Source organism: Dipodomys spectabilis, unplaced genomic scaffold (genome assembly GCF_019054845.1).
Source record: "Dipodomys spectabilis isolate Male_0828 unplaced genomic scaffold, ASM1905484v1 ptg000054l, whole genome shotgun sequence".
Taxonomy (NCBI): Eukaryota; Metazoa; Chordata; class Mammalia; order Rodentia; family Heteromyidae; genus Dipodomys; species Dipodomys spectabilis.
The window spans coordinates 40,168,116-40,180,667 of NW_024870731.1; the positions used below are offsets into that span (position 1 = coordinate 40,168,116).

Consider the following 12,552-nt stretch of genomic DNA (forward strand, 5'->3'; position numbering starts at 1 on the left):
CTTGTCCCTCTCGCCATCTTTTCTCTTCCCCGGAAACAATTCTGTCTCTCCCAAGGAAGTTTCAAGCTCCGCGCCCTGACCCTCCTTGGATCTGATCTGAGCTCCAGGTGTCGTCTCACGGGGCAGCTCTGTGAAGATCGCCTCCAGCCTTGTAGACGGCATATTTCTATTGAGGCCTCCTGAGATTGCACAGTCTTGTGGGGGGAAGCCATTCTAAGCACCGTCAGTATCTCTGCTGGCCGTATGGGGACGACTTGGGACTGGGGTAGTCTGGGAATAGACATGTGACAGACAGCTCTTTTGCCTTCAGATCCCAAGGTCTCCTCTCCCCCAGGTCACACTTTGGGGGCCTCGGTTTCTTTATCTGTACAGTGGGGAGGTGGGGTCTCTCCTATTTCTAGCACCGCCGTTGGCTTCTCAATGCGAACCCAAAAGTCAGGTGGAGAAGAACAGAGGAGCTCATCGGCTGGATCCAAAAGTCCTTAGGAAGGGCTGGGGCGTGGCTCAGGTGGAAGGGCGCTTTCCTAGCACAGGCCTGCCCTCTGCAGCGCGGCCGTAACTCAGTAGTCACGCCTAGGCAATCAAGACGTCTCCTTCTCCGCTGAGTGTGCTGGCCTTCCAGGCCTGTGCCAGAATCCCTGGCTCTGACGCTGCTCCTCGGCCTCGGGCCAGGCGGCCTCCGTCTGGACAGACTCACGTCTTCTCTCCCTCTTCTACCTCCACCAGTTCTGTCTCCCTGCACATCCCCCGGCCAGCCAAACAACAGCCAAGACGCCTTTGCACTCACTGCACAAAGCGTTCACACACGATGGGCTCTGACCACACACGGCTCTCCTCCACGCTGGCTGCGTCCCTGGCAAAGTTCAGCTCTCACTGTGTTCTCAGTCGCTTTGTCGCCTCTGGTGCGGCGGCCTCAGGAGCCCACGAGCTTCTCCCGGCATGCGAAGCGAGAGAAAGGGAAGCAGGAAGCGCCTTTCACAATGATGGGGCAGGAACTCTGGCTTCCAGGCTCTTCCCACAGCACCTTCTTTTGGAAACAGGTCTGCCACTAGGAAGTGAGAGGTAGCTCGGGCCTTTTTCATTTTTCCCAGTACTCAGGCCTTGCACTTGTGAGGCAGGTGCTCGACTACTTGAGCCATGTGCCCAGTCCCTTAATGTTCTTGCTTTTAGTTGTGTTTTAGTCAGAGTCTGGCTACGCAGTACTATTGTCTTGTAGTACCTGTGTCAGTCTGTTTCCTACCACTGTAGCAAAACACAAGGTCTGTTTTGGCTCCTGGTTCTTCCATCCGTGGCCGCGTGACCTGTGGCATGGCAGCCCACCACGGCGACAGCGTGGCACCCAGGAGAGGAGCAGGCTGGCGCACGGTGCCCCCGCATTCTGAACCACCTCCCCGATCTACGACCTCCTCACAAAGGCCCCCCTCTCCCACACGGCCACGTGCTAGGGATGCAGCCTTTAATACCGGCTCCCTGGCAGGCCCTTCCCGTCCAACCAGATCCGCTCGCTCCAGCATGTGCAATCCCTCGCGTCCACGTGAGAGTCTGGCCCACTTCTGCCTCCACGCCCGACAGCCTGCACTCCGGCCGCGGCCTCGCCTGCGCCCACTCACGCCACGGCCTCCCCCGCGCCCACTCACGCCACGGCTGGCACCGCCTTCCTAACCCGCAGGCTGCTGCCACGACCCCTCCAGCTCCACCTCTACCGCCACGGCCCATGACCCCTCCAGCTCCACCTCCACCGCCGCGGCCCACGAGGCCTCCCAGAGCCCCTGGGGAGCTGCTGCCGCCTGCAGTGGGCTTTGCCCCCGGCCTCGGCTCTTAGCAAATCCTGAGTGGGTGGGTGGACAGATCAACGGACACACAGGGACTCAGGATCTCCTTCTGCAGAGTTCCAGTCCCGTCCTGAGCTGGAAGAGAGCGCAGGAAGCCCGGTGGGCAGCCGGGAAGAGGCGGGGGCGCGGGGGGCACTCACTGACTGCCACAGGGTGAGGGCTGCACCCACACGTCCCCTGGGGGCACACATCCTGGGGCCGGGCTCAGCACCAGAAGGCAGCGGGCGCCACCTACTGAAGGTCTCCCCCAGCCCCCACCCTCTCACACACACAGCCCAGCAACGTGCCCTCCAGGAACCCCCAGAAAGGGGAACTCTTGGAGCTCTCCTGGGGCGCCACGCAGCTGGCCAGGTGCTAACCATCCAAGGGTCACCCACAAAGCAGGAGGTCCAGTTCCCATCCACGACCCCCCCCCCCCCGCACACGGGGCTCCCTGTCTCCCACCGCAGGGGCTCGGTGTCCTGTCTCTATGTGTGTGGGGGGGACCTGGTGGCCCAGAGGAGCGAAGCGTGCCCTCGCCCCGCGGCACAGGAGGCCGCGCTGAGCCAGGGCTACCTTTCACTCCCCACAGGAGCCCCAGCTCTGCCCACCAGTGGTGGCACATTCCAAGGGCCCCGGGGGAGCGGCCAGCCCACGTGCCGAGCCCCAGTGGCTGATAGGGAAGCCAGCCTGGCTCCCCGGGGAGGCCCGGGGCTGCCACGGCCCCCTTTAAGGAGTGTTCTGCCTTCCAGAAGCACTCCAGTCTTAATTTTAGCTTGGAGGCCTGCCATGGGCGGCTTTAACGAGAGGCCGGCCGGCAGAGTTATTCAGGACAGCTGTCCCCAGCATGCTGGGTGGGGCCTGTTTAGCCGGCAGGGCACTAGGCCGGGGGCCCCTGAGCTGGTCTCTCGCTGCCCCAAGTGTCCCCAGCCCCGCCTGGCTTGACCGTGGTCCTGAGGGTCCCCAGCCCCACCATGATGGCCGAAGAGCACCGGGACTTGGAGGCCCAGATCGTCAATGACATTCACTTCAAGGAGATCGACCTGGTGAACCGAGACCCCAAGAATATCAACGAGGACATCGTCAAGGTAGGCCCCCTGTCCCCCGCTCCCAAACCCCCAGCTGGGCAAGCCCACCGGCGGCGGAAAGCCCCAAGCACCTTTGCCACAAACAGCGGCCAACCCGACGCGTCGAGAGTAGAGGCAAAGCACACAGAAAAAAGGGCTTCCTCCAGTGGCAGCCGCCGCTCTTCTGGACTGTGGCCAGGGAGGAAGGGAGCGGTGGCCGAGCCAGGCTCTGCTCCATGCCAGCGCACCGCCGAGCTCCACAGTGGGCTTGGGGGTGATCCCCTCCCCCAGACGGGCCACAGCTCCCCCCAGTGCGGCCTACTGGCTGTGCCTTAGGCTGGTTGTGCCCAGCCCTCACACGGGCCTGGTGGAGGGGCTGGCAGAGGCCCGGCAGAGGGGACCTGGGCCCTCTGGGAGAGGCCCCCATGGCCGACAGTCAGACCACAGGCATAGCTGCCTTTCAGAGCCACACCTTCAAGCCAACTGTCACCCAGGACCGAGCATAGACATGAGGGGCTGTCTAAAGGGCTGCTGGGTCTTCAGGGCCTCCTGAAGACTCAGAATCTCAGAGCAGCTCTGCTCTGGCGAAATTCAGGTGTGGAGGACCCACTGTACCCTCACTGCATGATCTTCTCTTGTCTACTCGGGAGTGTGAGATCAGGAGGATCCCAGTTCCAAGCCAACCCAGGCACAAAGTTCACCAGACTGCATCTCAGCCACTAAAAAGCTGGGCCCAGTGGTGTGTGCCTATGAGCCTCGCTAATCAAGGTTAAACTAGGAGAATAGAAGTCCCAGACAGCCTGGTTTAAGCCACAAAGTGCCTGTCTAGCAAACCGGAGGCCCTGAGTTCAAACTCCTGTAACTGCCAAAAAAGAAAACCTAGCATCTTCCTGTCTCAGTCTTGCCAGTGTTAAGATGGCAGGTGTGTGTGCCACCTACTCAGCAGGACTTTTAATATAGACCAGAACAGAGGGGCTTCTTGTTACTGTCTTAGGTGCTGAGCATAATTGTATGTACTATATTCATTTTTTGCATAGTAGTCACAGGATAATTTACTTCTAAATTAACTAAATTGCTTTTGAATGGGAGATGTCTAGTGCCCGGCTTGCCTTAGGTTTTAAGTTTTAGCAGCCACATTTGAAAAAAAGGACATCAAGTGGTTGCAATTCATTTTCCACACGTTTCTCTGCACCCCCATGTGCACAATAATTTCCCTTCGCTACATCGAATCTGTGCAGAACAGTTGTCACATGAGCTAGTGCGTGGTCCTTCTTTGCCCTCAAAGTCTAGTCTGTCTTGGACTGAGGATCCGTTTCGGTCTGGGCTCTACATTTTTTTCATCAGAAATAGTTCTTCTCTACGGAAAGCTCATAAATATATAGCTGAAAAGGACTCACAGGCCCAAGCTGCCTCCGGGATTCCTAAACGCTTTCCAATAGCAGAATCCGGATCTGTTTTTCCGTGGTAATTAAAATGAAGAAGCGGAAGCTTTGCCGCCAGCCTCACCTCCAGTGCTCACGGCAGCCGAGGGCTGGCCCCAAGGCACGGCCTGGACCCCTGGCCTCAGGTGACTGTTCCCACAGGGGGAATAGCCCAACCTCACTTCCCCTCCCACGTGACCCAGCCCCACCTGCTCCCTCCTCCAGGCTTGCTCCTCCCTGCCCGCCCCTCCCCCCCCCAACACTGCATCCTGGTCAGGAGTGTCATGCCACCCTCGCCCAGCTCAGCCTTCAAGGCCCATTCAATGTCACCTCCTCCAGGAAGGCCCCCCGACTCCTTCAAGAAGGAGGAAGAGGAAACTCCTCCACACCGCCCTTCATGTCGGCGTTCCTCCCAACAGCTCACACGGTGCTACCGTATCCTGACATAAATCCTAGCGGTGAAACCAGGGCATGTCTGACAACACAATGGGGAAACTGAGGCAGCAAAGTTTTCCCACCTGGAGCCCCAAGAAATGCAACATGTTATCAGTCATGGTTTCCACGCAGTGGCCTAACTGGAGGGGCCCTGGACTTGATTTTTAACTGTGCTAGTTTGGGGCTCTTCTGCTGAAAAATGACGGCACTGGGCAGGTCACCTGGGCTTTCTGAGCGGTGGTGCTCCCGTCCCCACCTCCCTGGTAAGAGCAAGGATGCCTTCTCCCCCTGGGTAAGGGACTCTGGACAGCACTGTAAGGAAGATGGGGGCTGGGAGGCTCTGAAATGGGCCAACACGGAAGGGGGGTCGCTGAGCATCCCATGCAGAGGATCAACAGCCTCAGCCATGGCCCCCAGTGAGCCACTAGGGAACAGAGAGGAGGAAATGGGAGAAAGGAACGGACACAAAGTGTGGGATGGACTCCAGGCCCACTGAGCCGGGGGAAGCCAGCTCCGGGACTCAGGTCCTGATTATAATCAAGAAGGGTGGGTGGCGGGGGAGGGAGTAGAGATGTCCAGCTTTATGCAGCCTTCCTGGTGCTCAGAGAGGTGTCCACTCACTCCTGGATGATCCCAAAGGCCAAACAAACAGACCCACAGATCATCTCGACCCACTTGGTCAAACATGGTTCTTTGGTACTGTCTGGATATCCTGTTTGGGGAAGAGAGATTTTTTTCTGCTTTCTTTTGTTCATAGATGGACACAATGCATTTCAATATTATTTATCCTCCCTTCATTTGCTTTTGATGGCTGGACAATGAAACATTACATGAGGCTGAGCCAGGATCATGAGGGCAGAGAAAGGCCGCAGACAGGCCGCGGAGCCCGGGGTTGGGTGTGGGCATGTTAAAGAAGAAAGCTGAGGAAGAAAGGAGGAAGGAGACTTGGACCAGGCCAGGCCCGGGCAGCATGTCTGCAGAGGGGGACCTGCGTGTACCACTGCCAGGGGAAAACACAGGACAGAGGATGGAAGGCTGGGGGGAGGAGGGAAGCAGAGAGACAGGGTGGAGGCTGAGAGGAAGGCTCAGGAGGCCTGCAGTGCTCTGGGTGGCTCCTATCAAGGTGGCCAATCCTGGAATGGGACCCAGCTAGACATCCTGGCTCCAGCCCCTGCCCTGGCACCCTTTTACTCTGGACCTGACTCCCTGGTACAGCGAGGCGCTGGTGGGCAACGGGAGCCATGGTCCCTCAGTCCCAGCTGCTCAGTCCTCACACACTGGGTCCAAGGCAGGAGAGTCCCAGCCACGCAGCACACACACACTGGTCTGCAAGCCCTAGGGCTGGACCGTGGCGGGGGGGGGGGGGGGGCAGGAACCCGGGTGAGCACTCCTCCCTCCCCAACAACGTCACGGAGTGTCTGCTGTGTGCCATGCGCGGTCTCAGCGGGGCTGGCAGCCGCGCACGCACCCCATGCCAGCCTCCGGGATGTGAACATGTGCTCAAGGCCGCGGGGTTCTCTGCAGACCCCGCTGTGGCTGCTCCAGTGCTGACCTCAGCCCCCAAGCCATTCTGAGGGTCCCCCCATCCCTGAAACACACCAACACCTGGACCCTCACGCAGACACGCCTGACCCCCGATGTCACACAGCACCTCTGGCTTCCACACTCAACCCCTCTCCCCTCAGGAGGGCAGGAAGCACAGCGGGATACCAGCCATTCCCACACACAGTCTCCACCCACCTCTCATCACCTCTGCCATCGGCCCATCAGCTCAGGCTGAAAACCACCAGAAGAGTCAGGAATCCCTCCCATCCTACTACCCCCCACTTCCAGTGTAGGAGGATCCAGGACACCCCAAGGTATCGAGATCAAAGTGACTAGATACCTCCAACATGGAAGTTGGGACTGGAGTAAGGAGAAGGTGCTGGATGCCGTGATTCGGTGCCAGAGAAAGTGGCCTGGGTGGTAAAGGGAGGAAGAAGTTACTTGGGGAAAGCCAGAGCCAATTTCCCAGGAAATGGTGTCTAAGGTGCGTTTTTTTGTTTTGTTTTTAAATGAGAAAAAGTTAAAATGTAGGCTAGGAGAAGAGGCTTTCCAAGGAGAAGTGAGATAAGCCATCAATGAAGTAGAGGCTTTCTCCACAATGCTGGAAAGAATGTGGGGGCAGAGTCGCCCCTTCCTGTTCATGATAGACCTTATTAATAGATCACAGAACTTTGCCAGAAGACCGGCTCCAGCAACTGGTCAGGCTTGGAGCTGCAGATGAGGCTTCTTGGCTATTCTGCCCTGGGATGAAGAAACAGAGTGTGCAAAATGGATGGCCCTGCCCACCAGTTCTGATTCAGCCAAGATGGAGAAAGCTTTTGAATGTCATGGGTTTTTTTCAGCAAACAATTTCTCCCCAGCCTAGCGATTCTCTGAAGCACAGTGTGTCAGTAACCAATTACCTTGCAGATGTCACCCCAACCACCTTTAACCATCACTGAATCTCTCACCACTCAGATTTGAGCTGTGGTTCTGATTTCCAGGGGGCATCCAGGTAGCTCTGGTCACATGGTGGCCTGGGGCTGAAATCACCAAGAGCTCCAACGAGTGGGAAGATACAAATCCAAGGCAGCAGCTGTAGGGGGAGCTCCACTGGGAGAATAGGATGGACAAACAGACCTGTATCTCTCGTAGTTTGGGGCCTCTCCCTCCACTGCAGGTATAATGGAAGACTTAATACCACTGGCCTCTAGAGCAGGGTATAAAATTTCTGTGGCATCTTTCTAGGGGGTGACATGACAAACTCACACTCTACCCCACAGAATGAACCCTGAGCAGCATGATTCACTGAGGGTCATCTACAAAAACTCCCCCCCCACACACACACACCCAGAAGCTAGTACCCGGCTTACACCACCACCCAGGGCCTTTCTGTTGCTTCTCATCTCAACTTGCACTAACCTCATGGCCAGCACAGGCTGAGCCTGCAGGAGAAAGAATGGGAAGAGTCCAGTGAGAGGGCCAGGACTAGGGCTCATGGGAGGCTGACTAGGTTCTTCTGGCATATTCCTTTCTGTCTCATGGCCCATATGATCATTTGGACTCTTTCCAAGCTTCTTGACATGAATCCAACTGCCTCTGTGACACCCCCTTGGGACACACTTGGTCCCAAGCTCCAGGCTTGAGTGTGCTCTGAGCCTCTGCCCCTGCTGGGGTGAGCCTGGGCAAGGGCAGGGCAGAGGGGCTTCAGGCTCATGCCTTAATCCATGGCCAACCTGGCCCCCACATGTGGGTGACAGGAAGGAGATGCATGGAGCACTGGCCTGAGCAGGCGACACACAGTGTAGGCGTTTCCATGGTCACCTCGGGCTGCACAGAATTCTCTCATCCATATTATTATTTCTGACAAAAGCAGCAAAGTCTGCCCATTTTGAAGCGGTTTTTTGGTAGGTACTGCCTCATGTTAGCTGCTAATTTTATAGACCAATGCTTTTCAAACTATCTGGGCGAAGGGCCAGTTGTACTATGATTATTCCATTCTGCTGTACAGTGGTATTTTTGTGCAATACAGGAAAAATTAATTTCCAGAGGAGGAAAATAAGAGGCAGGAACACAAATTTTTTTTATCATGATTAGATTCAATAGCCATCAAACTACCACATCAAAGTTCTATGCATATTTCCAAAGGGTGACTCTCCACTTGTACGCCGCTCCCCAGGGTAGAGGGTAGGGTTGGAGAGGTGCTCGCTGCCTGAGACCCTTCACAAGCAGAGGCAGGAGGCCAGGAAAGCCCCAAGCCAGCAGGGCCGAGCCACTCGCTCAAGTCTTGTCTCAATCCTCTCTATGTGGAACTAAACAACAGCATCGCCCAACCAACCAACCAACTCACCCACCTGAAGCCCAGAGAAGGAAAGCGCCATGCCTAAATCACACAGGAACTCAGGGACCTAGTGGAAGCTGGAGCCACAGTGCTATTTCCCCGCATCCAGAGCCCTACGTGAACAGTGGAGGTCCTGGGTGCCCAAGCATTGAGTCACACAAGTCTGGGGGGTGTGGAGTGGTATTTTTGACAGGAATGGCGAATGGCCTCCTCCCACCCCTCCACCCTTGATCCTCAGGCAACTCCCCATCCTACAACTCCCCCACCTTCGCAGGGATTGGGCCAGGGTGGGGGTGACTGGCACTAGTTCACCACTGGCTTTCCTACTGTTCCAAAAATAAACATGGCACAGAAGTGGACATAAGGGAATGAGCAACCATTGTTCTCCACTCTCCCCTCTTCCTGCCCCATCTCTCCTGGTACACAGGAGCCCCGAGGCTCAGCCAGTAGATGCCTCCCCCAGTCCCCGACCCTCCAAGAAAAAGGCCATGTCCTCTCTGTGTCTGTGTGGATGGGAAATAAGAAAGTCACTGTGGCCTGGGCACTGGTGGCTCACGCCTGTAATCCTAGCTGTGGCCAGAGCTCTTGGAGGGCTCACGTCTATGTTGGGGGACCGGCCTCCTCCCAGCATACTGTAACTCTCTGATTCACAGAAAACATTTCAGTTCCCAAGTCACGCTCAAAGGCAATCCCCAGAGACAATGCCGAACTCAGAGCAGAAATGATCAGGAAGACACACCAGAGAGGCGGTCCCGGGGGAGGGGTGATTACTGTAGGATTCCATCCCTCCCACCCGCTCAGACTGAGATCTGTCACACATGCCCTTCTGAGGAGGCTGGCTGGAGAATTACTCGATCGGCAATCTGGGATGTCAGCAGTTCTGAGATAGATGTTCATAGGAACTCAGAGCATTTCCACAAATAATCACCAGCAATGAGCACCTACCAGGTGCTTAGTGCTGCCTGAGAGGTGTGCACCCAAAGCAAAGTAGGTGCTCAATAAATACTTGTTTGCTTGTGTGGATGGGTGGGTGGATGCATGGATGCATGGAAAAAAGGACTTATGGACAGGTAGATGGATGGATAAGTGGACAGATAGATATATGAATGGGTTGAGATTAATGCAGGGGGTTGAGTGAGTAGACAGATGGGTGGATGGGTAGTTGGATGCCTAGAAGAATGGATGGGTAGATAAATGGGCAGATGGAGATGTGATGGGATATAGATGATGGAGGAGGAGATAGAAGGAGATAGAAGGATGAGGAAGAGGTGTGGCGATATGCCAGGCTCACTCACCCACTCAGCAAATGCCCCGAAACACAGACCAGCCTCACACGCTCCTCGTACAAGATCCCCCACTTCCAAGTCATGCCACGGGCTGGGGACTAGGCCTGAACACACACACACACACATACACACACGCACACACACACACACACACACACACACACACACATACGTCTTGGGATTGCTTAAGATCCTAATTATAGCAAAGGCATTTCTCTGCTTGCTGACCGCAGCACGGCTCGGCAGCATCCCATTGAGCAAGACCTCCTGGGCACCGCAGTCACCGAGCCTGATGTCCATTCACACTTTCCAAGTGCCTGGTGGACTGGTCAGCCTCTGACCTTCCACCCCGGGTCATGGTCGTCATCTCCATGATGATGCTTAGTGCAAACCTGGGCCCCACAAAGACCGGGCAAGGAGCCCAAAGTAACTCTCCTTTTTTGTCATTGTTAAGTCTCCTGATGATTTTTTTTCCTTTACTTGCCACCTGGGACCCAAGTCCTCTCCTCTGTGGGGTAGTGAGGGACGAGATGGCTGCAGGACTGGAAAACAGCAGCATGGCCTCCTCCCCAGGCTCTGCACACTGGCCAAGCCACCACCGCATGGGGCATCTTTGTAACCGCGTGGTTCACCTTCTTTAGGGAAGGGCCTCGTCGGTCACAGGCCACAGCTCCCACAGCAGTGCCCCCCAACTCACCGCACCCCCTCTGAACCAGTGCCGCATGTCCTTGCTGGCCCTCACACCCGTCCTAACTCCCGGCCCTCCCCCTGTGAGTTGCCGGCCTCTCTCTCCAGCCCGCACTGGCTCTCTTGCATTCACCTGGGCCGTCTGCACCGCCGCAGCTCTGCGGAAGCCACACTGCCGTGGCCACCAGCTGCGAGCCATTGCTGCTCCTTCAGCTGCGACTGGTCATTTCCAGTCCACCACCCGCGTGTCCCCGTTTACCTTCAAATCCCAGCGTAAGCTACACGTCTCCTCCTGCAGGAAGTTCCTTTCACTGCCCCGTGAAGCCCCAGTCCCTCAGCATCCCAAAATAAGAGCGTTCGGGCGCCCGTCAGTGGGCTTCTTTTCACTATAACAAATGCCTGAGGCGAGCGGCTCACGTAAAGGTCATTGTGGTTCACAGCTGTGCAGGTGCCCGTCTGTGATCCCTTGGATACTTTGGGTCCTGTTGGCAGTCAGTCCATCTGTCCGTCATGGTGGGAGCATGGAGGGGAGTGAACTGATCTCGGCAGAGGCAGGGAGTGAAGAGCGGAGAGGCCCAGGCCCCACAATTCCCGTCCGGGACACATCCCTGGGGGTCTGGCTCCATCCTTTAAGGTCCCACCACCTCCTGGTAACATCACCGTGGAGAGCAAGCCTGTAACACGCGGGCGGGTGAGGGACACTGCAGATCCCAGTGACAGCAGGAACCATGGCTGTGACGCTGGCTCTGGGCAGACTTTCAGCCAGTCTCACACATCAACCCATTGAATGTGAGCGTTGGAGTAACTTCTTCGCGGTGTCTGTAAAATGAGTCTGAGTCCCTACTCACACCCACTGAGCCAGCATCTTCCAGAGATGGGATCCAGCCTTCCAGGTCTCACAAGCCCCCGGAAGGGGTTCGGCTGTACACACACGAAAGCTGGGGTGGTGCGTGGATGTTATGAGTTGAAGACTCCCCTTCCTCCCTCTGCAGGTAGACTTCGAAGACGTGATCGCAGAACCAGTGGGCACCTACAGCTTCGACGGCGTGTGGAAGGTGAGCTACACCACCTTCACCGTCTCCAAGTACTGGTGCTACCGCCTGCTGTCTACGCTGCTGGGCGTGCCGCTGGCCCTGCTCTGGGGCTTCCTGTTCGCCTGCATTTCCTTCTGCCACATCTGGGCGGTGGTGCCATGCATTAAGAGCTACCTGATCGAGATCCAGTGCATCAGCCACATCTACTCCCTGTGCATCCGCACTTTCTGCAACCCTCTCTTCGCTGCCATGGGCCAGGTCTGCAGCAGCATCAAGATGGTCCTGAGGAAAGAGACCTAAAGGCAGGTGGGGCCGTGGTACTGGCAGGGCAGGGAGGAATCGGGCCAGGCTGGTCCCCTGGTACCGCTCCACAAGGCCTCTGGAGAGTTCCTCCCCTCAGACGGGAGCACACAGTGTAGGGAAAGAAAAGACAGTCCAGCCCACAAGTACAGAGGCCGCCACTCATCCCAGCCCCACTGCTATGTCCCCGAGACCCGGCCTGAGGGAAGGGGGTGTGCTAAGAGGCAGCTACTGCAAGTCTTTGCGTCCATGTGTACTGTAACAGCACAACCAGCATCAGTTCCCTGGGGTCAACCTGTCCACACACGCCCAACAGCAACAGCAAAAAGTGACTGTGGGGTGGGGTGGGGGGCGGTTACCTCCAATAAAGGGTTTCAGCTGCATTTGGGGGTGTTGTGTTTCCTCCCCCGCCCCCTCTCTTTCATGCTGGTCCTGGGGCTTAAACTTAGGCCAGAGCACCATCCCTGAGCTTTTATCTGCTCAAGGCGAACGCTGTATGCTTTGAGCTACACATCCATTTACCGCTTTTCGGTGGCTAATTGGAGATAAGAGTCTCACGAACTTTCCTGCCCAGGCTGGCTTTGAACCGTGAAGCTCAGATCTCCTTGAGTAGCTAGAATTATAGGTGTGAGCTACCAGTGGCTGG

At 56.6% G+C, this 12,552-nt stretch overlaps 1 protein-coding gene across 1 annotated transcript; it reads left to right on the forward strand.

The window, feature by feature from the left end:
* Window positions 1-2,742: 2,742 nt before the first annotated feature.
* Cav3 (caveolin 3) lies at window positions 2,743-12,204 on the forward strand. Its single transcript, XM_042680176.1, has 2 exons — window positions 2,743-2,899; window positions 11,565-12,204. Exons 1-2 carry the CDS (start codon window positions 2,786-2,788, stop codon window positions 11,904-11,906), a joined length of 456 nt encoding a protein of 151 aa, XP_042536110.1. The 5' UTR covers window positions 2,743-2,785; the 3' UTR covers window positions 11,907-12,204.
* Window positions 12,205-12,552: the final 348 nt, after the last annotated feature.

Coding starts and splice junctions, on each gene's coding strand:
- Cav3 (XM_042680176.1), top strand. CDS start 2,786: ATGATGGCCGAAGAGCACCGGGACTTGGAGGCCCAGATCGTCAATGAC. Junction 2,900..11,564: donor TCAACGAGGACATCGTCAAG/GTAGGCCCCCTG, acceptor CTCCCTCTGCAG/GTAGACTTCGAAGACGTGAT.